Here is a 27,234-nt window from a genome sequence, read left to right as displayed (position 1 = left end):
TATATATATATATATATATATATATATATATATATATATATATATATATATGCAGATAACCTGTGCAGATTCTACTTGCTCCTTTCAGGGCTCTATCCTACTTGTATACTATTATCTTACGTGTATCAAACTCGAACAAACGTTGCACATAATGTTAAGTGAACAAATGTAAGAATAGCTGTGGGGTGTAGTGTATGTGTGTGTTTATATACACACATACAACATTTTTTATGATATACACATGTACGAATATCGCGAAGATTATAAGTATGCGACATTTTTTATAATGCAGTCGCAAAAGTCATCTTTTTATCGATATTCAAAATGCTTATTAATTAGAACTTAAATTATTGCTATCACTCGTTATATTTACCATTTTCTACTTGAATAAGATAATTTCGCTTGAACTGAGAAAATTTGTAGAGATGGTTGTAAAATTTAGTAATCTTACAATTTTTACGCAATATATTTGTGAATACGTTTACTCTCGGATTATTCTTTTTGCGATTATTAACCGCAACGTTATTGTAGTTGTTGACTGAGAGCTATACGCTGATTATATAGTTTGTCAAAACTGACTCAATTCACCTGCGCCTACTACATGATTTTTCTTTTCTTTAAGGAAAATATAAATTTTGTTCCGATACTTTATGCCACTGTAATATCGATAAAACGAAAAATCTGATTTATGTAGCACATAAAATAAATGAGCATTCAGTAGATGTGTCTGTGATTAGAAAATGAATGAGACATGCACGAAAATATCGATCAGATTTGTCCTTCGTGCGAAGAGAGAAAAAACGTGTTTCTTACTCATTTTTACGGTAAATAAAGAATCGCTCGTATAATTGTACGTCTGTTTTAATTGAATACTCCAACTGGACTAGCTAATGAATCTTATTGCCTTTTCTTCTCCTTTGTCTGAGATTTGTGGAAAATGTATTCCACAGGTATAAGTTCCATTCGATGGATGCATGACACGCTCTCGCGCACGCAACAAACTTTACTGCAACTGTCGCGTACACGTGGGCAAAAGCTCACGCCGTGCATAAAATTGTAAATGATAAAATTGTAAAGATCATTTAGAGAGAAAAACGTGCGACATGGATCTGGATTGATCGCGGATTCGCCCGGATTCTCCTACCGGAACGGGAATGAATCTAAGGTGTGGGCGTTTCACCTTCGTATGTTCTTTCCTCGTCGTTCCCGCTATCGGGCTTTGTGCAAAACTAGCTGGTTACGAATAATTTTCGTCGCTCGAATCATCGTCAAATTGTTCTCGGCTTCCTCGATGTAAGTCAAAATAGCCGCTTCTCGAAGAGCCTTTTTTGTGTTGCGCATCGACGCCCTCGATCGTGGGCTCGTCGTCGTCGTCGTCGTAGCGGTGGCGCCAGTACGAGGCCGTTCTTAAACGAACGAACGGTGGCGAACCTTGAACGAGCGTACGACGTCGTCGACATGTCAATGATGATGATGATGACGACGACGACGACGACGACGACGGCGACGACGACGAGAACGAAGACGAAGACGACGGTAACAGCAACGGAAAACAGGAAGCGTAAGAACGGGACAAGAAGCGTACAGAGGTATCACCTATGGGAGTATGGACGAGCCTTCGCCCACGTGAGGCACGCAATCGAGCGAGTGAGTCGTCCAGGTGGCGATACTCAGCCAACGAGGGACGAAATTTGCAGAGACTGGTGAGTCGAAAGTTGCAGTCGAAAGAGAAAGAACTGTCAGGCAGAGGCGGGGGCAGATAGAGTTACGTAGGTAGGAGAGAGGAACAAGCGCAGAGAAGGGCTAAGATCACTAGAGAGGGAGAGATCGAAAGGCCTACAGTCTGTCGCCATGGTGATTCCGCTTAACATCGTCCTATATCGCGTAGACCTGTTCCTCGGCAGTTCTTTCGTACATACACTATCTTTCTCTCTCTCTCTCTCTCTCTCTCTCTCGCTCGCGTCCCCCTTTGACTCGTCTCAATTCGTCTCGTACATACACCGAGTCACAGAACGATTGGACGCATTTCCAGCACTGAAGTTGCAGCGCTTCAAGATGTTAAAATTGAGAGACACTGCTGACACATTTACGTATGAATCGGTTATAACAGGAGCCAAAGTGACAGTATAGGGTGTAAAAATAAATGTAAGATAACGTAATGACATGTTAATACAGCCTGTACTGTTACTTCAACTTCTGTCATAACCGATTCATACGCAACTGCGTCAATATTACCTCTCAATTTTAACATCTTGAAGCGTTGCAACTTTGGTTGCAGTCGAAATGTGTACAAACCATTTTGTGATTCAGTGTACATCAAGTCTGTTCTATTTATCTGAACTGGTGTAATAAGTTAAAAGTGAGACAAATATATTTTGTTTCGCTTAAACTTATTGCACTAGTCTGCACTAGTTGAGCCAAAAAGAACAGACCTGTTGTGGAGATGTCATCGTATGCTTCGACTTTCACACCAAGCGCATCTTTTAAGGGCTCTCTTTTCAAACAAGATTGCATCGTACCACGAACGCCAGCCAATTTTATACTCGTGTAAATTTACTTTTTGACTTTGATTCGAAATTCTTTTGGTATATCACAATCGGTCAGCTAGCTCCAAAAGTTGATGAGTTTTTTGCAAGAAAATTTTCAGTTAACCAAGACATCTAATAGGCACGATAGAACAAGCAAATATGCACGCAGCAAAAGTTGGAACGTTTCATATCATACGGCTGATATGCGTACTCGGTAGCACGTGGCCTCCCTGACCTCCCTGAGTGAGAGGCTGCGTATCCAAAATACGGGCTGTATCGGCCGGAAGCGGAAGCTAGTTAAAAATGTAAACACGTGCACATATTCGTGCGATAACTCGTCAGATTGTTCGATTGGGAGTATCGTCCAATCTTGGTGTAAAAAGCGCTCGTCTCGTAGATGTCCAAACAAAACCTATACTTTGAATGTAGTGTTGAATATATTCTCTCTTTCTTTCTCTCAAATCAATCGTTCCGAATTGTCGATCGCATGAATGTAACGCAAGATCAGGGTACCTATTATGGACTTCTTCGGAATCAATTCCGATCGGAATAATTCCGTTTCCCCTAGAAAAGACAATAGAAATCTAGGAAATAACTGAATGTTTCCGATCGGAATTGATTCCGAAGAAATCCATAATAGGTATCTTGTATGCATGGCACGGTGCACAGATAGGTTATTCCACATAATCCCTGGTAATATTATTTATATCGCACGGCGTTTACGCGTGAATGCGACAAATATTTATACGCAAATCCTGTATTTACGTAAGATATTGTCGAGAAGGATGAGGCTATCACAAGGAGATGACACGAATCGTTATGACGAAACGGTTGCACCTTCTCGAGTACACACGCATTGGGAACATTAGCGCGCTCAACCGTACAATCTCGACAACTCGCGGTTACCGACAGCTGCCGCGATCTAGCGGCGGCTTGGTGCATTAATCGGCATTGTGCCGGAGCCGGAGCTGGAGCCGCCGGAGAAGCCGCTGCAGTGTCGCGTGCATCGCGTTTGTGTTCGTCTATCGCGTCGTTCCCCGTCCCTTGCTTCCACTTTATGTCCCACCTCGTCTCCGCCGCTCGGTCCCTTCGTTAGTGCATGCGTGCGTGCGTGCGTGCGTGCGTGCGTGCGTTTGTCCGAACAAATTCGCGGAAGCGTGCTCGACGGCCGGCCCTCTGGTATAAATCTTGAAGCGCGATATCTCGCCGCACCGCCGTCGTCCATTAACGTTACGCGCGCGTAATCGTGCAGCGTCGCGAGAAGCGGTATTCGCGCGAGCAATGGCGCGATCGTGTCGCGCCGTGGAGTCGACGTGTGCATCGCGTAGATGATAATCGCTGGCGGATCTCTGTGGTATGGTGTTTACGTCGCGCGAGAGGATCTACCATCCGCGTTACCACGACGGTGCAGCGAGTAGCTCGACGGACCTTGGACGCGAGCCGCGTCGTGAGCCGCCATGAGACGCATCAGCGGTAAGTCATCGTTCGCGCGATCGTCGACCGCGACCGCGACGGCGACGGCGACCGCGCGTCCGCGCACCACCGTTCTCTTCCCGCCCGCGGAAACCCCGCGTCTTCTCTCCGCAGCTTTCGACTTTCGCGCTTTCTCGTTTGGTCGTCAGGTCGCCGTAGTAGAGCGGCTCTTCACTACTACGTGTAACAACGTCGCGTCGTATGTTCCTGCATTCCGAACGTGACGTGATCAGTCATTACTTATCGACTACAAATTGCTCATTTTCCGACTCGCACGTTGCAATTTTTTCACATCAATCGCACTTTTCGTTTTCGTCAAATTCTATCCGTTCTGGCTGTACCACAAGAAAGTGCAGTAAACTGCTCGTTTTAGTCCAGTATAGTTTAGTAGTCGAGGCCAAATAAAACAGTCTTGTCCGATTTCAAAACGAAACATACTTTTTTTTTATTTCCTATTTGGATGTTTATGCACTGTTAACTGTAAGATAATTTTACTTACGCAACAAGGGCAAACTATTTGTAAAGTAGAATTCGCTAGAAAACGGATCGCGCAGAGTCAGTTTCCAGCCAATGAGAATTGGTGGAACGTACTACGTGTGAGAGTGTATGAAAGGCGCGATGTGTATGTTTTTTACTGTTTACACGTATTTCTTACGTGTCTCGAGATGTAACGCTTCGACACTTATGAGAAAAAAGAAAATTGTATGCCTCGAAAAGTAGCCATACGATCAGAGTGAGAATCGCACATTGTGGAGGCTGTTTAATCCTCTCTCCCTCGAATGACAATAGGAAACTCGCGGTGGAGTCGAGCCAATCCAAGACAAGCCATGGCGAGAGCCGGGCGAAATTCTCTGCTATCGTTCATTTAGTCGTAAAGTTCTTAAGATCCTCGCGTCGACGTCGTAAATTAAAACGGATCTGCAACGTCGTAAACTCGCTTTTCTAAGTGACGAATGATGTCATTTGCCTATATATCATCGGACGGATTGTTCCGTCATAGGTTTCCCTCGGGATAAATAAACGGAGAAACACGAGCGTGTTTTCGCGTGTAGTACAAAAATCGGCGGCTACTGTTCGTTGCGATGCGTCCGAAAAGTTTCAAATATAGCGCGCGAACGATTTGTATTTCTTCCGCGTTGCGGTGAAATTTTCGAGAAGGAATAGGCGGAACCGCGTCTCTGGAAATATCCAAATGTTGCGATCGAGTCACGAAATCGAAGTGAAAAACTAGCGCGAGCTTCGTCAACTTTGATTTCAATGCGATTTGAGACGCGGGGTTAAAGCTTAGATTCGCCCGCATTCTTCTTGCTCGCACACTCACACTTGGCTAATCTCTCTCCCCTCTCTCTCTCCCTCTCATTTCATCGCGTGTAATAAAATCAGCGGTTTCGATGTACGCGAATGCGCTTGGATCGTGCCCAACGCCGAATTGGACGAAATCGCTGACGAACTCGGCAGGCTAGATTGCGGCTCGCATTCGTTAAAATGCACAGCGAGAGCTGTATTTCGTTCCGCGTGTATCGATCTCGTATCGAATTATATCCAATTCGCGATATATGCGTGACACGAGAATTTCCAATGCCAAGGAAAAGAAGGTTTTCGATATCTTTTGAATTTTTGGCGTGCAATAAAGGACACAATGAATGTTTGGAGGAACCTTATAATATATAAAGGCGGTCGCGCGCGCGATCGTTCGATAGCAACATCCGCGATCTTATTCTCGCGATAGCAATGACACGCGCGCCGCTCTCGGCCGCTCGCGGGACACCCGCTTCTAACCGTTATCTATAAACACTCGCTTTCCCAGCTCGCTGAGGAATCGCGTTCGACGTATCGATTCGTTATAGTTTGCTGGGTTGATGCCGAGAGAGAGAGAGAGAGAGAGTGTGTGTGTGTGTGTGTGTGTGTGTGTGTGTGTGTGTGTGTGTGTGTGTGTGTGACTGCGAGAAGGGTGAGAGGAAAGTTCGAAAAGGGAGAGAAGCAACCCGTTAGGTAAGATCGCGGTGTGAGTGCCGGTCGAGGATGCAACTCTATTGTCGAAAGAGCCGCCACACTTTCCAGAGTTCCCCGAAATGAGCCATTTTGTGAGAAAAGGACAACAGCAGGTGTACGAAGAACGAAAGAAATGATTTCTTTGAGCGGCATTTGCGCTTACTGCCTCTCGATTCTAATCAAATGTCGGGAGAAATCAGTGCGCGATAATACGCCGCGGCCGTTGCTTCGTTTTTATTGAGGTGTGACGATATTCTCGCTGACACACTTTGCCCGATGATCGCGCGAGGGAAGTTTTATCGGCAATGCCCCTATTCGCAATTATTCGCCGCACCGCTTGATTATCGATCTGGCTTTCAGTGTTATCTCGTCGCGTATACGCGCAAACGTGGAAACAGATATGCGACTAGACAACGGGAGAAGGAGAGAGAGAAAATACACGGGTATTATTTGGTTTTTGCAAAAGAGCGACTTGCTTCTCAATTAAGTTCAATGATGTAGTTCTATATCGTGTCAGTTAAGCCTTACTACGGCAACGTTTCCATACTTTATCTACGCGTATCGCGTTATTAGAGCAAATTTTTTATTGGCGTGCCTTTTCTTATCTTTCGACAGTTTGTGTTATTTTGTCGAAATACTGCGATACGAGGAGCGACAAAGAATATAAATCAATAATAGAAAACGATCGAGTTATCGATCATAATTGCAGGGCAAGGCGACTCGTTCCTACCCGTCCTTGACGAGGATCCACTTCGGCGATCGTCCACCCCGATGCATTATGCAAATTGCTCGGGCCGGTCGCGGGTTGCCGCGCATTATTTCTTTTTTTTCTGTCTTTTTCCTTTTTATCCCTTTTCTTCATTGGCGAGAACGCCAAGCAGCCGTCCAGCGTCCTTAAAGTCGCGTTCACATCAACGCGATATTTTCCCGTCGTAGAAACTGGAATGCTCCGCTCTGGCTCTCGAGCCATCTATGTTTGGTATCGTTTTCGCGACGTCGGATCGATTGAACAATGCGAAATTATCTTTTCTCTGACAGATCTTTCTCTCGAAACGTTGTTTTTCTTTTCTTTTGTGGGGGATGCGAAAACGGTCGAGAATAAGAGAGAGAAAGAGAGAGAGAGAGAGAGAAGGAACCATCTTCTTTCTTCCTCTTAACAGTGCAACAGGGCAAACTGGAACTATCGTAGAGACCCAAGAGCATTTCTCACAAGAACACACGTACTCTTCTCTCTTTTATGTGTCTTTTAGAAGGTACGCATTCGAAAACATTGATGCGTCGGTATGTTGCGTCAATTCGATCTCATACGATGCTACGCTAACACCGTCCAACGTTTCCTTCCGCCTACAAAAAACCAGAGAGCGCTTCGTGCGTATATTTTAAAATAATACGACTTTATCACTCGACAAAGTGTACGTATCGCGTTCGAAATTGTGCACGCAGATGCTTTTGCGTAACTCATAGTTACACACGTACTAAATGACAATCGATCGATGCAGTACGCGAAGATTAGCACCGTCCGATTTCATATCAAGAGAGAAAGAGAGAGAGGGGGGATTGCTCGTGCGTGCGTGCGTGCGTGCGTGCGTGCGCGCGTGCGTGTGTGTGTGTGGTGTGTGTTCGTGTGGTGTGTGTGTGTGTGTGTGTGTGTGTGTATGTGCGCGTGTGCACACATACACGTTTCACGGGTTATTTAACCAGTGACAATGGGCAAATCAAATTACGTGTCAATAATTTTGAGAGAGTTCATCAGTCAAGGATGCGAATTGACAAAACTCAAGTTCGCAAGAAATAGCAAGAAACGACAGAGAAATCGCAATCGCGGACTGTGATCCGAACGGCGATTATCTTCCTTCGTAGTAACGAGTAGTCGCATTTCCCAGCAAGGTCACTCTCGAACGGGACATTCCCTCCGACGCGCGTAACCAAAGTCACGCGCGGCACTCGCGTTTCTCTTCCTCCTTTCTTCCCCTAGAAGGGGTTCGAGGGGATGGTGATAGTGGTGGTGGTGGTGGCGGTGATGGTGGTGGCGGCGGTGGCCGCGGTGGCGGCGGCGACGACGACGACGGCGGGCGCTTAAATCGTATCGGCAACCTTTGGAAAAAGGCGCGTCCATCGTGGCTGTTGCGAAACGCACCGCGACAGCCGGTCGCTCGATCAATGAAACCTCGGTCGCCCTTTTTTCCCCTCTTCCGACCGGTCGTTCTCTCGGCGTTTCCATACATCGTGTCGAGTCGATTCACATGCTGCGCTTTTCAAAAGCTACCTACGCGCTAGTAGCCCGTCTCGTAGCTAAGCAGGGGCGGCCCACGCCGGGCTCCGGAACCCGTTCACCCACCTTCGACCTCGCCCCTTCGCGTTTGCCCACCACCACCACCACCACCACCACTATCATCACCACCACCACCACCACCACCAACGTGGTCTCACCGGGCCGCGCGTACCTGCGCTTGCGCTCGAGCCGGCACGTATTTCGATAGTCGTGTTTGCGTTGTGCCGTCGGGATCGTTGAGACTGTCGACTATTCGTATTCAAAGGGCGACAGTTTGCTGCACCAATCGTCCACACGTGATTCCGTTGAAATGCGACCGGGAACTCTGTTTGACGTGTGTCTGCTGTTCCGCGTCGCTATTACACTGGCTACCAAGAGACAGTGAATGAGAACGCGCGATACATTATACAGAGGTGTCGACGGCTGCTGATCGAGCTCGAAACAAGAGGGTCCTTTCGGCGCGAGACGAAGACGCAAATGGCAATCACCGCCGTAACCAACTGTCTAGGCCCCCCGCCCTTGCCACCTGGCAAGCGATTTTTACAAAGGTCGTCGAAAAAGCTATCGTCTACCTATACGAGTTTCCGCGATCCCGCCGTAGAAGCCTGGCTCCCTCGCGGGATCCTCGAGAGTCCAGCGCGAAGGAAAGTGTGCGAAGGAACCGCTGTTGTTGGCGCGGTCGCCACCAAGCAAGGTTTATTCAAAAGTTGCTCCGAGGGCGATCTATGCGTGCGCGGGACGCGCTACGCCGCGTCTCCTCTGGACAAGTGCATCAAGGCGATTTATGGCAGCTGGAAGAATCTCTTGCATCGTAAGTCCGAGTGTAACGAGCAAATAAAGCTCGTTTGAGGAAACGAGCGACGACGCTCTTACCGATGTGGAATCGGAAATGATCACTCTCTATCGAAGATATATATATATATATATATATATATATATATATATATATATATATATATATATATATTCCCCCATCTCGAATAGATTTCGTCGTCGTCGTCCTTTTGCTTTTCCTTTTCTCCACGTGGACTCGTGGCAAAAACTTCTCATTCTGGTCGCGGATGTAGTTACGTACACAGAGCCGCGTACAGTCGATTCCGCGATGGGCAGTGCCTCGTATTTCTCCCCAATCTTATTCGACGCTTTGGTTGCGTAATGGATTTTACGCTTTCGTTGTTTCTGCCTGCAGTAAACTGCAATGGTAGAGAGCGAAACGATTGCCCTCAGCTCACTCGACGATCGTACGAAACGAGTCTGCGAGCGGAGGGTATAACAAGGACGTCAATAAGAATACGGCCGTAAGCGGTTGAAAAAGAAGAAGGTAGAGAACGAGCAAAGTAACCGGAACCAAGAGAGAGGGAAAGACCAAGATGGAGCGAGCCAGTCTCTCCGGCCGTCGTCGTTACGTTGGCGGCTTCGGAGCGGCTTCGGAGCCGCTTCGGAGCGACTCGCCACCAAGCAGCATTACTGGATAAGGCGCATTTTCTCGTGACCATCGTACACGTACACACAGATGATATCGATGGTGTCTCGCTACGTAGAAACGAGCCCGACGAAAGTAAGGAAAATGAAGGGCGAAGGAAAGACTTCTCATGTGTATCAGTTGAGAAAACAAGGCGAAACAATTTCGAACAATTTCTCGAGATAAACATTCATTTCAATTAATATCACGTTGGAGACGCACAATTTGCAATCGCAGTTTCGTATCACACTGTCTAGAAGACGGCGGACTTGATTTCGTTCTTCATCCAATCATCGTGTCCACAATTGTTCGGTTGGTACATGGAAAATTGATTAAATCTCCGCTCGCACAATCGTGCGCACGTATCATACAGATAAGGCACGCGGACCAGAGTAGCTGGCCGAAGCGCGGACTAATACTCGAGTTAATCCTGTCGTTTCATCGACCACTTTTGGTAGTTTCGTTCCAACGCGATCATTGCAACATCCAAGCGAGATTTGTAAGCTTGTAATGTGAAATCAGCTCGTTCGATGCTCATAACGCATCTTTACGTTCATCACTATTTCATTTTGTGTATTTTCTGCTTTGACTTAGGTTTTCTCAACATTATATTATTTTGTGATATCTTTTGCACATACACGCGATAATGAGAGCACTCTTGGCACCGGTTCGGCTTACGTTTACGAGTAAAGAAACTTTAACTGAAAAATACGCTCTGAGAACTATCTAGATAAGGAAGGGGAAGGGAAGGAAGAGAGAGAGAGAGAGAGAGAGAGAGAGAGAGAGAGAGAGAGAGAGACGTTTGTCGAAATAAACGGGATCGAGAAGCGCGATGAAAAGTTGGGATTACGACACCGCTGATATATTTCACGCGTCAGTGGTGCGATATCGACATTGATGTATGTATGTGTATGCGTGCGTGTGTATCGGACACGAGACGACACGACACATGTTGCGTGTGACGCGCGGAAACGCCCACACTGTAATTCTTCGATAGATTCGCGTATCCGAGCCTATTCCTACCGTGCAATACACGTCAGGCACACATACTACTCAATTGTCATTCGCGAATATTGTCAAATATCACTGCTATTTGTTCACATAGCTTTCGTCGACTCGTACTAAACTAGCATCGCGCGAGTCAAGTTAAAGGCTAATAATTTACATACGAAAGATATGCAAAGACTAAGAGAAATTAGAGATTGCGTTCTCGTTCGTGAATCACGGTTCCGGTTGTCGATCGAGTGCACGCAGTTTTCGCACAGTGAGCGCATTGTGCGCTGCGCGCTCACAACGACCTTCATACGAGCAATCCAGAGACTGATACGCGCTCGTGCGCGATATTCGAAACTGTTTCAATCTCAAAACGTTGATGCAAATTGTTGATAAGTTCGTAAAACTGTATTTGCGATATTATCTATTTCTTTCTCCACCTACTCTGTGCACGTCTGCTTTTAACGATTCACCCTTAAAATAAATAATCGAGCAAAAATGATGTCTTTCTTTGGCCATTTCTTCTCAGAAAGACAAGTATTAGGTAGAGACAAGTTGAAGTTTCAGAAACGTGTCTTTGATGTTTACACGACAAATTGTGACACATCTTCCCTCTTTCTTTTACCCCGTTTTTTCTCCTACGCATTTTTTGGTACAAAACGCACAGACGCGCGCGCACCGAGTTTTCTCTCCTGCTCATCTAGACGCAATGAAAGAAAGAAAGAAAAAGCGGCGACGTTAATCACCTAGTCAAACGATCCTGATCCTTGGGACCACTATGACCCACGTACTCTGTCCATCTGTCCAATTTCACCACTCGCGTTCAACGCAAACTACTCATCCAAGGCACAATTCGTCAATCCAAAACAAATGTGTTGAATTTGATGGTCAACTTCATAAAAAGTTCCTTTTTGCTCGCATGTTACAGTTGGCGGTATGAGCCGGCCGTCCAAAGCCGTGACCCAAGCGAAGAAAGTAGCGCCACCGGCTGTACCAGACGTGTTTCGACACTCTGGTTCCTCTTTTGGCTCGGCTGGATATGCTAGCAGCGAGGATAGCTGCTTCCTCTCCGGAAGCGGCCCCGGAGGTACGACGGACGATGGTTCTTACGGGATGCCATCTGGAAAAAGTCCGGGACCTATTTTTACCCATCCTGGCTTCGCCTTCCCACCGGTCGTCGGCAAATACGCCCACGCCGAAGACCAAGGTGCGAGTTATCGATGAACGTATGGATCTTGCGATATTATAAACTAAGCATTTTCCTTATCGCGGCGATATTCGAATGCTGTGTCTAATATTGCACTGTACTTTGCTATTGCAGCAGATTTAACACATTTAGCGCACATCCGAGCCGAGATACAACAAATTCGAGTGTATCTCGATGCACGCGCGCGCGCGCGCGCACAGTCTCTCACATTTCCGAAAGAAGATTCCGAAAGTTTCAAAAATTTCGCTAATGATTAAATATGTTTGTCGCGCGTTTGTTTCTTTGATCCAAATTCGTCGCTGATTAGATATTTATACCGTGTCATCCCGTGTTCTTTTTCATTCCCTCTCGTCAGCAAACGAACAACGAAATGTTTTTACCGAATGAGCATGTTGTGTCGCGCATCAACGAGACATTTTTCGAGCAATCGTTTCGAGATTATTCGTCGGAAAAATATATCACCACCATATGGATGATATGGGTCGAATGGAGAGAGATCCTACGTGCCATCCTTATTGTCGGCTTATACACGGCTCCTTATTGTCGATGATTCGACTTACCGATTATATCTGTAGGTATCGACATGACCCAGAGTCCCGGAAGAGACAGTCCCGGTAGTTCGGGCTCAGGTTCCGGTTCTAGACACTCTACGGCGTCGTTGGATTCCGGCAGAGCGTCTGGATATCATTTGGGGCCTAGAGGACCCGGCGCTCTCGCCTCGTCTCCCAGATGCTCCATTAGTTCTCTCGGAAGTCATCCCGACCGACCGGCAGATCTCGACGTTGTTCACGCCTGGTTAACCGAACTCCAATTCGAGGAGTACTTCCCCTTGTTCGCTTCCGCAGGTTACGATCTTGCAACTATAACGCGCATGACACCGGAGGATCTCACGGCTATAGGTGAGTGTCCCATTTCGTCAATCGTGTTAGTTAGTAGACGCGATAAACTGCTATACGCACAAGACGAGGCTTCTCTCCTCTCTTCTTCGAGTATCATGATCCAAACGTACAAACGATTTCATGTTTCCCTATATACCGCCGAGCTTTATATAATGCATCATTTACACATGCACATCCCACGCGGTAATATAATAAAAGAGAACAAGAGAGTTTGTCATCTAATTGCTTGTTATGTCGCAGGTATTACGAAACCCAATCACAGAAAGCGATTGAAAGCGGAGATAGATAATTTGAACATAGGAGATGGGCTGCCGGAACATGTGCCCGGCTCGCTGGAAGAATGGCTCAGGCTTCTCAGGCTCGAGGAATACCTCGGCGCTCTTCATCAACAGGGTATGCGGTCCGTCGAGGACGTGACGACTATTACTTGGGAAGATCTCGAAGACATCGGTATCGTACGTCTAGGACATCAAAAGAAATTATTATTGGCAATTAAGAGAGTTAAGGATATTCGCGCTGGCAAGCGTATACAGCCGCTTGATCTAGCACGCCTGCCGCCACATCCTGGTCACACGCAGGTAAATAATACTTTACTATTAATAGAGTAAGCTTCGTCGCGACCGCGTAATAAAGCCGCGCTCAAGTATATACCGGACTAGGGACTCGTTCCCGCGATTTGCAGGACTTTGAAAATAAATCGATGCATTTTTCCAGGACGTTGTTATTCAACGTGGCGGGCCCGATTTACCGTCGCCCGACGAAGATTGCTCCTCGCCTGTACTCAGATCTTTCCAAAGAGGTGGGAGCGATAGCGCTTCCGGCGCCGCTTGGAGAAGTATGTACGCCGCGCTTCCAGCCGATTACAATACGGTCGGTCGTACTGGTTCCCGAGGAAAATCTTTAGAAAGCTTGGAAGACGCTCCTCTCGGCTATCCTCCGTCACCGGCACCGCCCTCTCATCCGCAACTCCTCGACTGGCGTCCACGCAGTTTTGAGGACGGCGATCTTACGCCTACAAACGACGCTTCAGCGGATGCTGGTGGTGGTGGCGGCGGCGGCGGCGGCGGCGGCGGCGGCGGCGGCGGCGGCGGCGGCGGCACCCTTCCACGACCGAGACATTGCCTTGTTCGCCCGCGTCCTGTAGCCAAGGTATATTTCATCTTTTTCGACAGACGCTATTCATTGAATGCGTCTAACACTTGTATGTAATTTCAGGTCACCGCGACACCGGGCCAATTCAAGTCCTTGCCGAGAGACTTCGACAACAAGTATCAATTGACCTACGGACTCGAGAGTAGTCCGCACCTTCCGAAACGGTGTCCTCCATCGCCACCGAGGCGACAGAGCTCCAGGGACGCGACTAGTTCTTCCGTGGTGGGTGTAGCTGGTGGCCCCACAATTGGCGACGTCGTGATAGACTGCAGCGGACCGGTGCCGACTGCTTCGTGCGACGATCATCACATTCATCAGCATCATCACCAGCATCACCATTTGCTTCATCATCCACCACCGCCACCGCCAGCACCCACACCGGCACCTTCCACACCGCCGCAAATCAGTCGACCGCCTTCCTCCATGTCACGCTCCTGGGGTAGCGTCAGTGTTAACGTTAACGAGGAACATGAGCTGATAGCTACTCTCGCTCTGCAGCATCGTAATGGATCGGATGCCAGTTTTAAGGTACGTCTGTCGATCGATAGCGCTCATTTTTATCGTAAATAGATACACCGCCTCATTGGTGATATCACGAACGATTCAGTTTTCCAATAAATAGATTTAGATTCGTTAACCAAATTGTGTTGATGCTTACAGTCAAGTTCCAGTACTGAATCGGACTCGTTGCCTTTCGCCAATGAGAATGCCGGCACGATCAAGCAAAGGGCCGGTCGGGCGCAAGAATACGTACCAGCCGGATCGAACAGTGGTATCGGCGGCCACGTAGTCAATCATCATTCCAGTGGAAGTGAACCCGCGGACGTTTTGAACGACATCGGAAATATGCTGGCCAATCTTACAGACGAATTGGACGCGATGCTCGAAGAGGAGAAACGCCAAGGCCTGAACTCATAATCGTCACTGCCTTCGTTTGCACTTTTTTAATTGACTAAAGTTGCCATAAAGAACGCAAATCCAGTGACTTTTGTTTCTGGGTACATGGAGTGAAAATTAAGATTAATGCGACGTACGCGAAAGTTGTGAACGTATATAATTCAGGATTACGTTCTAAACAAAATTTTAAATGGGCACGAGTTAGGGGCTCGATAAACATCTAATTCTAGAGTGATCCTTTCAAGACGGAAATATATACCGACACTCGTTGCTCGTTTCGTGAAATCGTTTCGGGGAAGAAAAAAAAAGATGCCATGAATAACGTGTTGTATCGTTCTAATGGATAATGGTAATAATTTGTTTCGCATTTGTACAGATCGACGCGTATATAAGAACGTATTTCCGCGCCTTTTATACTTTGTTCCGATTACTCTCCTTTCTTCGTCAACAGAGGAAAGCGAGAGCTTTTCTTATGTGGAAAATGGGGAATATCAAACGTAAGAATTTCCATAAGATTCCCCCACCTACAGACAGATGTAGTTGCAGCGCTCCTACAGCGGTATTGCTCTCGGCAGTCCTTTTGAGCGTTTTCTACTTCTTTCCAAATATTTTTTTCATTCCGTTCTTTTTATTATCTTCTCTTCTTCATCCTTTCTTTTCCTTCTTCTTTTTGCACAACGGATAATATTAACGAATGACACGACAAAACTTGTCAATCTATTGCATACGTACTAAGTTTATGCAATCTATATAAAATATTGACGTGGCAGAGGGAAGGGAACACGGAATCAATTTCTTTACGCGTAAGAGTTATTTGTAAATTGTAAATGTATAATCTATGATTTATATACCATCTGCCTATCTATAGAACATATTGCAAACGATTCAGAAATAGCGAATGCATCTTTTGCCGTAAAACCGTCGTGTGGTTTACATTTGTAAGATATGAAATCTGTGACGAGTTCCTTTTCTCTAAGAGATTCTTGTTTCCGTTAACGTACCTACATTCCACGTACGCCATTCTCCATTTCCGTCCTTCGTTAAATCGATAGAAATTTTTTTTATTCGCTATTATATCATTCTGTTATAAAAATGTATGTATAATTATCGTCTTATCGTCCACAAACGAAACAGTTCCAAACAGTTCCACTAGAGAAAAACTAGAGATATTTGTAGAGATGTTATGTGTGTGTATGTGTGTGTGTGCGTGCGTGCGTGCGTGCGTGCGTGCGTGCGCGCACACACACACACACAATGATGAAAAATAATTAGGATCCTTGTCTATATCGTGATACGTGATACTTTTGCGGAAGATATCACAAGACGGACAATGCCTTCCCTTCTAACGAGAATTCTATAAGAAACGCTATCGACCGTCGCGCAGATAAGATTTCAATGCAATACGATTTAGTACAGAAGCACACGATGATAATATGTATGCCAATTAACATTTTGTATTTATTATCTGTACTGTAATGAATATAGAGACGTACATAACTCACTATTATTGTATGATACATCCAGATGATTCATTTGGAAAGTATTCATACACATTAAATCAAAGTAATTGTAGTTATATGGTGGGCGGGGGAAGAGTTTTGAGGAGGCGAGAATGGAAGATAGGTGCCCGAGTGGTCTTGGTTAAGAATGTGTTACTGGTACATTTCGAGATCTGAAAGTAGTGTTTTGCAAGAGATTTTTATAAGAAATACTTTATACGGCGCGAGAAACGTTTTTTATCCATCTTCGCGGAATCACGCTAGCAGAAATTTCGACTAGAAATTTCTCGAAATAATTATCGCACAAATCCAGTCTATGTGACACTTTTAATACTCCAAGATAGTCCGGACAAGAGATTGGCGTGTGTACAATACAGCATCTAAAGATGTTAAGATATATTAATTTGTTACATATAATTATAAATATTTCATTCACAAATTATTTCCATCCCTTCTCACACTAAAAAATCATTTATACGTACCAGTTTCAAAATGCAAAACGCATAATTTATGGTGAAATGTATAATTCTTACACCACCGTTCCTGCGACGCATTTTATTTTTAGCCCTAATGAAGGTTGCAACCCGTAATTGGATTTAATCGGGTCCCATAGATATGAGATATATAAACACTCATGCTAGAACATATGCGAAACCCCCTGAATGGATACACCTAAACTTAAATCTAAATCTAAATCTACTTAGAATTAATGGATTTAAAGCGGAGGCTGCTCAGCGCAGACTGCAGATTTGTTTTGTTAATTACTTGTAGGCATTATAGTTATATATGTGTATATATATATATATATATATATATATATATATATATATATATTTTTTTTTTTTTGTATATATGTGTATGTATGCACGCATTCATCTTAACATACATACATATACACATATACACAGACACATGCACCATTAGTCGCAGTGAATTTAGGAGAGCATATTTAACGTTTCAAGTTCTCTGATCAGTTCAAATATAAAAACTTTTCTCCAAGAAAAATGGGCAAAAGCAACTTTGAGATTCTACATCCTCTTCATTCTCCCCCGCAAGCAGCGCGTTTCTCAACGATAATACACAATGATTTTGCATACAAACTTTCATTGTTGAATAATTACTTGTACATTGATAGCGATAGATTGACATTCGAATGATATCGACTAGTTTATTGATTTGTTTTAAATATCGACTGACATAAATTTTGGCCGAATATGTCGAGTCAGTTTAATCGGTAATTTCCCAAATACATTGCTTCCACATGGTGTATAACATGGTGTTACAGTGAAAGCGATCAATTGGGTCATTGTATAAAATCGGTGGTGATTATATATGTACGCACACATACATGTGTGTGTGTATATACATATCGATTAATCGCTTTCGTAATATATAGATATTATATACATACAACACAATCATAGATATATTACTTAGTTATAGATTTTGTACAAACAGATGCGTTGCAATGTCTCGCTCACAGCGAGCCCAGTGCCCGCCTAAACTGCATTGTACAACCCCCTTTCCCTTCCATGGTTTAAATGCGCGTTAGATATATTATTTGGTTTATCTCAATTAAGAAAAAGGTGATTGATCTTTAAATAAAGTCAACGGATTTCATTCGTCGGATCATTCATCGATCCTTTCTCGATCAACGGGCAAGTACGTTTATTCTCTACCCCAATTATTATACACATTTGCATTATTGTACATTCATATGTTTGAAACAGATGAAGAAAGATCGCGTTGAACATGTCACCTTTGACATCAATCATCGTTGTTTTGCTGATGAAATTTGACCATGTCGTTACATAGGCACGCGCCTGTCGTGCGCGGAACGAAACTAAGAGAAAAGAATTACTGTGGGCTTTTAGTTTGTCCGCAAAATGTGTATTAATTTCTCGTTGTCACGTTGCTGTCACATTGGTATATTTGTCCTAAAGTACAGCTCATGAAAATGAGCAACATACTACATTCGATAAAAAGCTATAGGCAATAGCCTCGAGAGAACAACGATCTCGAAGGGTATATAAAGTTTACATGGATACTTTTCGTAGAAAGACACCTCACACGCGCGCGCGCGCGCGCTAGATGGCTCGTCCTATTTCTCTCCAACGAGCGCGATTGTATAGGTAGGTGCGAACCACATTGCTGGCATTTTTCGACTCGTTCGGCTGTGCTCGGCGGAGTCAGTTGGAGCCGCGCGAGCGAGCGAGCGAGCGCGCGCGCGCGCGCCCTTCTCGACGCCACTTTTCGACTGTGCTCGGCGCGAGTCAGCAACGCTTGCGCGATGTGCGTCCGTTTGTCGACACTCGACAGACAATGCGATACGATACGACGTGATTACGGATCGATCGGGCCACGCAGAGAGAGAGTCGAATCGACGTGATCTTCCTTCGCGGACAGTCGTAGACAGTCGCCGCCAGCCGCCACCATTCGTGGATAGAGTACGGTGCGCGTTGTTCTCGCGTTCGTTCTCGCGTTACCGTGCTACGCGCGAGAAAGGCATTTCCTGCGGGCGACTCTTCCTCTCTCGAATGGATACGGATCACCTTAGCTGGGAAATCCGTCGCGACCCCGATCCCCGATCTCCGATCGGGTTAAAAGTTCTCTCGCCTGATTTATCGTTTGTTGTCGCGAGAACAAGCAAATTGATTGAACGAGCAGCAGTCTCGCCTACGTGAAAATGTCGATCGCGCCTTCGTCTGACCTGGCTGAGAATCGGTTCGCTCGTTTCGATGGTATTCGTCGACAGTTGGAGCGTACGCGAGTGTAGTGCAGTGTCTCTCACCTCTCTCGACGACGTACGTCGTTATTACGTCGATGCAGCCTGTGCTCCGCGAGTTTTGCTCGCATTTTGCTGAAGATACGTACAAGCAGAAGAGAAAGAAAAAGAGGTAAAGTCGACAAAATTATCTTTGAGCGGGAGATGCTGCGAGAGGAGGAAATTTCACACTGCGGCTTCTTCGTACAATGCAGTCCTTCTTCTCTCGTATTTTCTCACGCTGCGATATTTACGCTGCTCTCAGAGCAAGCAGGGATTCACGTACCGCGAATCAATAGTTTTGTGATAAATATCAATCAAAAACAAAGATCCGCAAGCATACGTGAGTGTTATATTTCATCACAAAGCATTAGAAATCGGTTACCAAGTAATATTATCAGAAGCGCGAGCAATTGTCTTTAGTCAACGTTTAAATGTTAAATATGACGCTAGCAGCGGCTGAGCCTAATCCTCAAGTGTTTGACCGAATTTAACCGAATATGAGAGAATTGTCTTTTCCAAAAAGTCAACTCGTTCACCACGTACAACGCATAACGGCCATTACAAATAGAAGATATAAAGGAAAGCGCAGCGTGGAAAGTTGAGCGAGAGAGAACTGTGTAGTACCGCGCAACGATGATACCACACCTCGCGATACTCACGCTCGGCACACGACCGACTCTACTTTCGGTAGAGAATAGAGATATTTCTTTACGTATGTATTTATTTTCTTTTTTTTTATTATCGTGCAATGTAGCAACGCGCACGTTCGGCGTCTCCAAGAACTTTTCAGACCAGATTTGCTCGGTAAATTGTGGCGAATTTGATGAACGGCTTAAACGGCCCTCGTAGATCGATTGGAATGAAAGACTCGTTTGTTCTCTTGCGGCAAGGTAATTCTCGATGATTCGGTCTCGTTTGGTCTGGCCTAATATACGCCAGACACACGTAGTGTCAGGCAGCGCGAGAAGTACCGTTTCTCAAAACGGTTGGTCGAGAGCGCGACTGTAATTTCCAACGTAAACGTCGCCATACAGTTAGTTTCAGTCTATTGCCAGTCGCAACGTCGACGATCGCCCGCGGAGAAAATACTAAATCGCAACAAGTTTACAAATTGGATTGGGGTCGGTCCGCCGACTCGTCTCGTTGCGGATCGACAAAGGAATGAGACTAAGGGACGAGAGAGAGAGAGAGAGGGGAAGGGGCACGCGCGAGTAGGAATATGTTCTGTGCACAAGAGCGTTTACAGACGCATCTGTCGTTTCACTTCGCTCGTAAACTCATTGGCTCCTTGTATCTCGAATGTCCGTCTCAACTATAACATTCAAGACATTGTCCGCTATTACTGTTGTAATAATAATGTCAACGATCAAAAGCGAAATATGTCTTATATTTACACCAAAAATGCAACAAGTGTAAGCTTCGCGCCACTTCCATTCGCCGAGGAAACGCATTGCGCTCTCGTGCGGTAACCATTCTTTTCTCAGGCGGGCAACTATATCGAGTAAGGAAACTGACCAATAGATTGCAATTTGGTCTATCTTGTATTTTTTTCTTTTCAATTCGTCACAAAGATCTCTCGTATGAATTGTTTCTCCGTCGTGTTCGAGCGACCTTGACTCGATAAAAATCGCTACTCGCTTTGGTATATTGCAAGTCGCGAGAAAAATCACGGGGAGAAAGGATAAGAGCAGCATCCCGCTGCCGATGAAAGAGCAATCGCGAACCCTAGCGATAACCCGATTCATCGTGAGGAGCGGCCGCTCCTCGACTACCACCACTTGACTACTTTCGCCCGCGTGTGCTCTCAGGCGAGTCGATTTAGTGGACGTATACTAAACGCTGACCGAAAAAAAGCCGAGTGTAACTTGTGTTCGCTCGATCGCGTCGGAAAAAGTCAACTTTGAGCGTAGCGTTTTCATTTTCAGATCGTGCGACATCAACCAGCGACCGGAGAGAGAGAAAGAGAATCGTTTATTCTCCTGCGACATACTGTACCGCACGTTGCTACGAACGCGTACGACTATAAGAGCGCGGAGAAAGCATCTAGTTTTGCAAGCCGACGAGGTTACAGTCGGTCCTCGTCCTGCGCCACGTGTTTCCCGATAGCAGACTCGCCGGTTGATAATTGATAATTGCGCGCGCGTTCTCGACCGCCCGGGAGATAAAGGAGAGAAGAGAGCTGTCGGACGATTTCTGGACACACGAGAACAAAGAAGACAAATCGATCAGTCAACAAGGACGCAGACGAGAGCAGACGTAGAAACGAGGGAAAATCGCGGCGAGAAACAGAGAGAGGTGTCTCATCTTGCTGTGTAGAGTGCCGAGACCAATGTCCAGGCCCGTACAATGGCTAGGGCCCTGTCTGAAAGTGCCCCAAGAGCCGTGAGCGTTATTGCAGTCAACGATACTGCCGTGGATGACGTCGATGACAATCGCGCGCAGGTGAAATTTCCTTTCATTCACAATGACCGTTGGACAATCGCACAAACGATACCGTCTCAAATATATAACGTTTGTTTCACGTATTTCAGGAAGCGCGGGGCAATACTCGATCCTTCACCTCGACGGAGGCGCAGACGGAGCTAGCACTTGACGGTACCGTCGTCGGTGGACCGACGACGGTGGTGGCGACGGCATCGTCGTCGGTAGCGGCGACGACGTCGGCCGTCCGAACCGAGGAGGTTCCCGATGGCGTTCGGGATGCGATGGCGCGTAGGCGGGAACGACGAATGCGTAGGCAACATCGTCGCGCTCTGAGATCTTGCACTGTACCGCCGGCATATCCCACATCTGGTTGCCAGACTGCGAGTTCGACCGCACCGGGTGTGCCCCTAGTGCCATCCGCTAGAGGCTTCCTTCATCCTCCGCCTCCGCACTTGGGCCTCAGAGGCCTTAGCCTTGGTTTACCTTTTCCGGTGCCTGCTAGTGTTTCCGCCTTTGGCAGGTGAGACCATTTTCTCTCGGTTACTATTCTGATTTACGATATCGGAATCCCCCGCCATATTGATCATGTAATCGTTCGTTCGCATCGCAGAGACACGGTGGCGGTGCCGAAACAATGCTGTGGCCTGAGTTCCCCGCCAGTACGCTGGTCCATATTGGGTGTCGGTTTCGTCGGTCTCGTTTGCACAGGTGCAGGCACTCTTCTCGGCGCCCTCAAAGCCTCCGGCCGTGATCATCTCGTGGGCGTATTTATGTCCGGTAAGCGAACCTTGTTTACTAATTATAAGATTGACCTGAATTCTTAATAGACGAACGAAAGATGCGGATACCACAATGTGATAATCCGACTAATCGGGATTGCTTGTTACAGGCATAGGAGTACTTCTAGTGTTGGTGAGTGCAGTGGCGTGGCGACTGACCAATCAAGATTACTGCGGCAGCTTTTTCGGTTTCACGGGCATATCCGGCAGAATACCACCCACAAGACCGATACATCCCTATGCCGCTATGATCTACCCGGAATTTCAGTTTAGGACACCACCACCGAGTTACCAGGTGTGTGGTACCGACCTATGTATACTGGATCGTGTCAATCACGCGTTATCATTTTCTCTTTTTATAGGCTAGTATGCAAGAATATAGACTTCGACTGTTGTTGTTGGACCGTTTGCAGCCTGCATCTTCGCCACCGCCAACTTATAGATCGAATGCGGGAAGCATTGCAGCTCCTGGTACGGCGCGAGAGAGTCGACCGCCAAGTTACCGCGCCGAATCCAACGTCACGCCGAATACGACTCTAGCGCCCTCGAAGAAGGACGCGAATCTCGTTAGGATCGTCCAAACTGAATCCGAGCCCGTTATTCTCAGTGGTGATCAAACGCCACCCGTAGCTTCCGTCGAAGTACTGGCGCATCTTTAGATTAAGCCACATGTTCGCCCGCCCATCTACGATTTATGGCCATCTCTTTCAGGGTTCGCGAAAGCGATTGTAATTATGTATCTAAAAGACACGACGTTTAATTGTATAAATTAATTTAATTAATTATATAATATACGAGATAGATAGATATATGTATGTATATATACATATATGCATATATATACATACATGTATGTATGTATAAGTATATATACGCGCATGTGTGTGTGTGTGTGTGTGTGTGTGTGTGTATATATATATATATATATATATATATATATATATATATATATATATATATATATATATACACAGCGAAGATGAAATATATCTTTCAAAAAGATTCAACTTGCGAGATCGACTAGATCTTTGTCAAACGATAAGCTCGCACTTTTAACGTTCGTTACTTTTTTCAGATCGCATTATTGTATTTTTATTATTTTTCCTCCAAAGTTTGGCTACAGCGATCTTCGTCAAATATGCGTCGGTCGGTCGTCATCTCTGAAGTGGAGGCGATACTTGATGGTTTCTCTGTACAATTTACCTTCTTCTTTCTTGTTCCTTTATTAATTGTCTTATTTGCTTTTAGCCTAGTATTAGTACCATGCTTTCGTTTCCGTGAAAGCGATGTTGGATCTGTAATAGACAAATATATAATTTATTCTCGATATGTACAACATATAAATTTTTTAACGAGAGCACAGGCTAGATACGCACGATCTTCGGGAATGTTCATTCTCTTTCTCAAAACAGCGCGTACTTGCTTATTTATGATTTCTCGGCACTGTACGTCGAAGCCGGTTGGCAGCCATCCTCTCTTCTCGTGACATCTTATACCAGGCAAAGGATCGGGAAGTTTCGCCAACATCTGTTGTATCTCTCCCACCGCAATGTCGCAATACTAATAATAGAATTGAACAGTCTAATCGCGCTGTCGTTATTTGTCGATTTCATAACTGACGTATCAAAAGGAAAAGATCGACAAACCTGATAAAACATTTGCCGAGAAGGTGGTACCATACCTTCTCGGTATATGTATACATTCTCATGTAAATGACGCTCCTTCTTTGGATTTTGCTCCTGGCTCAAAGTAGCGGTCAGTATCGCGGGCTTTTGCTTAGATACCGGCGCTGATTTATACGGTAACGTATAAGTCGAATAATTTCTTTTGCATCTAACAGTCGAACCTAATCCATCTATAAATGAACAAGTATTATATTCATTTCTTTCCATATCTCTTCCTCTTAACAGATCGTACGTTTGAAATGATAAACGACTTACGCATAGCTTTCAATCTGTAATCTAATGTTTGATATTTCCTTGCATTGATGTCCTTTCTTGGGTCGTAACCAAGCTTCACCCACATAATTCTCCACGGTCCAGTCATAAAGTAATACGCTACTGACGGTAGTAATATTTTTAACTGTTCAGATGTAAATTGTGTCTTGTGCATGATGGCATTTTTCGACCAGATCGGCCGCTCCTCGAACAGTTGACGCACTTTTTCCAAATGTGAATTTTGGAGAAACTTGACCTTCATCGCTGTCTCGATACCTTTTGGTGCCACGTCAGGCACCTCCGGTGTGGAAAAGTATATGTAGTTGGGGAAACCTGCTTGGCTTTTCTTACTTTTACCAATTATATTTTTCGTGCCGGAATCTGTTTCACTTTTTGGCACATATTGCTGTATAGTGTCCATTCTGCTGAATGCAGCTGGTGGTAGGAAATAAGGCACATCATTCTTTAACCAAGAGAAGGATGGAATTCCTGTCGGATAAATCGAGCTGTATATACATTCCAACTTGTTTGGATCTGACCTGTCTTGCGTCATTGGCACATATTGAAAATCACACAGATCTGAAACATTGAGAAAAAATTACTAGGGGGTGAATTAATAGAGAAGCATCTCAATACGCTCGTTACGTTACAAGTGCACATTAGTTTGCATCATTTACAGTATTAGAACGTACTGGTGAAGTTAAACTCGATATCGACTCTTCCGAGTATCTTCAAACGAGGTAAATCGTAACCTGCATCTTGTGATAAATTTTCGTATTTATCGTGATCAAAAGTAGGCGATGCATCCTTCTTTCTCTTTGGCGGATTTGTATCTAGGTTGTATAAATTTGAAGCACATGTCCTTACAGCAGCTTCGCTACTGGAATCCACAGAGAACCCAATGTCCTGATTTCGTGCTTGATTTACCAAATTATTGACAGCATCACCTTGATGGTTGTTTCTTACTGCAATATCCGACATTAAATTATCAATCTGTTCACCTCTCAAAAATTGAGACATGTTAGAATCTATTTCGCCTTGAATAATGGAAAATGTCCTTGAGTTTGCAGCATCTGCAGACTGTGACTTTATAATGTTTACAGTGGTGTCTCCTTTGGCTTGATTAACTCTGTTCTTCTTTATCCTGACTCTAAGTAAGAATCCAGTTGTACCGTGTCTATCTCCACAAGTAGGTTTGCTATAACCATCGTCAGGCCTAAATCGCAATTCTAATCTCCTATTGGGAGCGTCTACAGCCTGTAAGGAGGAAAGTAAACAAAAGAAAAAATAAATAACAATATACAAATACAACTGTATTGTACCGTAGATATTGAACTGATGCCACCCAATGTTTCGATAGCTTTATCAACATTCATTACATTTCCTGGGTACTTGACGCATACTAGCTTCTTATCAAATCTATGTCCAGAAATTATTGGACCAGAGTATACGATATGTTGAGCATTATTTTCCTCCATCTGTAACATGAAAAGTAAGTTAAACAACTGACACGAAAACAAATGCTTTTTTATTATTCACGAAAAGAGAAAGAATAATTATGAACGGGAAATATCAAAGAGAAATCTTATGCATATCGATATGTATTTATTAAAACGTAAAATACTTGGAGACTCACTGTAACGTTATCTTTCGGCAATTCGTTAGAAGAATCATCACTCTCAACTTCACGACGATAATCATCTACATCGAAATCTGCATCCTTGTCATCTCTGTCGGATGTTTCAAAATCACTTGACTCATTCGGTTCGCTCATAGCGTCACTTTCCTTAAAATTACAAAACTACAAAATAATGCTCAAAATTACAAAATGTATCTTCTGTTCAGTTCTAATTATGCGGGACACGTGGGGACACGGCTTGACGTTATTACTCTGTTCTTTTTAGCTGCACTGCTGAACTAGTTCAGTTAAAAAGAACAGACCATAGATGTTGAAATCCCCTCTATGGCTGCGTTCCGAAATTCACTGTCAGTGCTAAAATTCTATAGTATATATATAACAAAAACTATAGATTTTCAGTACTGGCAGTGAATTTCGGAACGCAGCCTTAAGCCCATTCTACAATTGCGTAAGCGTAGTCGTGAACGTAAGAATCAACCAATCCGAATGTTTTATTCACTGATTGCTTTATTCTGATTGGTTGTCGTAATCATTTACGACCTCTTACATCCACGTTCACGCAATTGTAGAATGGACTTTATAGCATGTTCGACTGGCTCTGGGTTAACCCACTCTGGATTATTCAATTTACGTTTATTGGTCGAAGAAGTATTTATAAGCTTTATGATTGGCTAGTAGAGACTTAGACGTCATTAATCGCTCTCGGAGCGATTAACCCAGGGCCAGTCAAACAAGCTATTGACTCCTGCACACAGGACGCGGTAATGTTTGCCGCGTGGCGGAAGTTCGCGCGACAGTCAACCAATATGCTGCTTTCCGTAATAATTTTCTAGCTCTTACGGAAAAACAACATATTAATTAGCTGTCGCGCGAACTTCCGCCGCGCGGCAAGGATTACCGCGTCCTGTGTGCAGAAGCCATTAGGCAACAGTTTCCCGAAAAATGGAGGAAATAATGGGAGTTTACGTTAAATCGAGTACGAGTTAGTTCCACTAGGGTCGAAAAATGTAATAGGCACAACCATCTAGTATCTTCATGGTTCAATACAACTCAGTACTGCTTTCCGATGCTCGAGTAGAGTTAGTTAGAGTTAGCTAGAGTAGCATAGCGGATAACGTAAGCATCAGGTAGTTAATTTTCAAAAAATGTTAGTTATTAATAAGTTTAATCTCATATAGTATGTTTATACCGAACGTTTAATACGCGTACCAATTAGTAATTTTATGTTAAATTATTTTGATTTCGGCAATGTATATAAACAACGTCATATTGAAGTAATACAATATTGATTAGAAACACGTATCGTATTAATTA

At 44.8% G+C, this 27,234-nt stretch overlaps 3 protein-coding genes across 8 annotated transcripts; 2 read left to right on the top strand and 1 right to left on the bottom strand.

Moving 5' to 3' along the window:
* The first annotated feature begins 1,171 nt into the window (after positions 1–1,171).
* On the top strand, positions 1,172–18,029 carry LOC116843093 (caskin-1-like). Of its 4 annotated transcripts, none has more exons than XM_032813147.1 (7): positions 1,172–1,703; positions 11,649–11,927; positions 12,503–12,826; positions 13,067–13,404; positions 13,541–13,975; positions 14,042–14,506; positions 14,639–18,029. In XM_032813147.1, exons 2-7 carry the CDS (start codon positions 11,657–11,659, stop codon positions 14,894–14,896), a joined length of 2,091 nt encoding a protein of 696 aa, XP_032669038.1. In that variant the 5' UTR covers positions 1,172–1,703; positions 11,649–11,656; the 3' UTR covers positions 14,897–18,029. The 4 variants fall into 4 exon arrangements, with proteins under 4 accessions (XP_032669038.1, XP_032669037.1, XP_032669036.1 ...); XM_032813146.1 differs by lacking the exon at positions 1,172–1,703 and adding an exon at positions 3,503–4,001; XM_032813145.1 differs by lacking the exon at positions 1,172–1,703 and adding an exon at positions 8,467–9,076 and having other exon boundaries at positions 11,649–11,807.
* A 528-nt stretch (positions 18,030–18,557) lies between these two features.
* On the top strand, positions 18,558–23,671 carry LOC116843096. The gene is made up of 6 exons (XM_032813165.1): positions 18,558–19,271; positions 21,067–21,583; positions 21,673–22,085; positions 22,176–22,342; positions 22,455–22,639; positions 22,707–23,671. Exons 2-6 carry the CDS (start codon positions 21,488–21,490, stop codon positions 23,001–23,003), a joined length of 1,158 nt encoding a protein of 385 aa, XP_032669056.1. The 5' UTR covers positions 18,558–19,271; positions 21,067–21,487; the 3' UTR covers positions 23,004–23,671.
* Positions 23,411–26,180, bottom strand: LOC116843094 (general transcription factor 3C polypeptide 5). 3 transcript variants are annotated; one of them, XM_032813148.1, is made up of 7 exons: positions 25,918–26,178; positions 25,604–25,759; positions 24,974–25,538; positions 24,285–24,860; positions 23,991–24,199; positions 23,721–23,904; positions 23,411–23,639 (listed from the first exon to the last, which is right to left on the bottom strand). In XM_032813148.1, exons 1-7 carry the CDS (start codon positions 26,053–26,055, stop codon positions 23,440–23,442), a joined length of 2,028 nt encoding a protein of 675 aa, XP_032669039.1. In that variant the 5' UTR covers positions 26,056–26,178; the 3' UTR covers positions 23,411–23,439. The 3 variants fall into 3 exon arrangements, with proteins under 3 accessions (XP_032669039.1, XP_032669041.1, XP_032669040.1); XM_032813150.1 differs by having other exon boundaries at positions 24,974–25,518; positions 25,918–26,069; XM_032813149.1 differs by having other exon boundaries at positions 23,443–23,639; positions 23,764–23,904; positions 25,918–26,180.
* Positions 26,181–27,234: the final 1,054 nt, after the last annotated feature.

This window comes from Odontomachus brunneus, unplaced genomic scaffold (assembly GCF_010583005.1).
Source record: "Odontomachus brunneus isolate Ranch 3 - 2012 unplaced genomic scaffold, Obru_v1 Obru_scaffold_030, whole genome shotgun sequence".
NCBI lineage: Eukaryota > Metazoa > Arthropoda > Insecta > Hymenoptera > Formicidae > Odontomachus > Odontomachus brunneus.
The sequence above is the reverse complement of the archived record's forward strand: the minus strand, read 5'-3'. Positions and strand labels throughout refer to the sequence as shown.

Excerpts from the sequence above, each read along its gene's own strand:
- LOC116843093 (XM_032813143.1), top strand. The coding sequence starts at position 8,743 with ATGGCAATCACCGCCGTAACCAACTGTCTAGGCCCCCCGCCCTTGCCA. Across the intron at positions 12,827-13,066 it reads GGAGGATCTCACGGCTATAG|GTATTACGAAACCCAATCAC; the intron begins GTGAGTGTCCCA and ends GTTATGTCGCAG. Across the intron at positions 13,976-14,041 it reads GCCCGCGTCCTGTAGCCAAG|GTCACCGCGACACCGGGCCA; the intron begins GTATATTTCATC and ends ATGTAATTTCAG.
- LOC116843096 (XM_032813165.1), top strand. The coding sequence starts at position 21,488 with ATGGCTAGGGCCCTGTCTGAAAGTGCCCCAAGAGCCGTGAGCGTTATT. Across the intron at positions 21,584-21,672 it reads TCGATGACAATCGCGCGCAG|GAAGCGCGGGGCAATACTCG; the intron begins GTGAAATTTCCT and ends CACGTATTTCAG. Across the intron at positions 22,640-22,706 it reads CACCACCACCGAGTTACCAG|GCTAGTATGCAAGAATATAG; the intron begins GTGTGTGGTACC and ends CTCTTTTTATAG.
- LOC116843094 (XM_032813148.1), bottom strand. The coding sequence starts at position 26,055 with ATGAGCGAACCGAATGAGTCAAGTGATTTTGAAACATCCGACAGAGAT. Across the intron at positions 25,760-25,917 it reads TGCCGAAAGATAACGTTACA|ATGGAGGAAAATAATGCTCA; the intron begins GTGAGTCTCCAA and ends TTCATGTTACAG. Across the intron at positions 24,861-24,973 it reads TATCGAGTTTAACTTCACCA|ATCTGTGTGATTTTCAATAT; the intron begins GTACGTTCTAAT and ends TCAATGTTTCAG.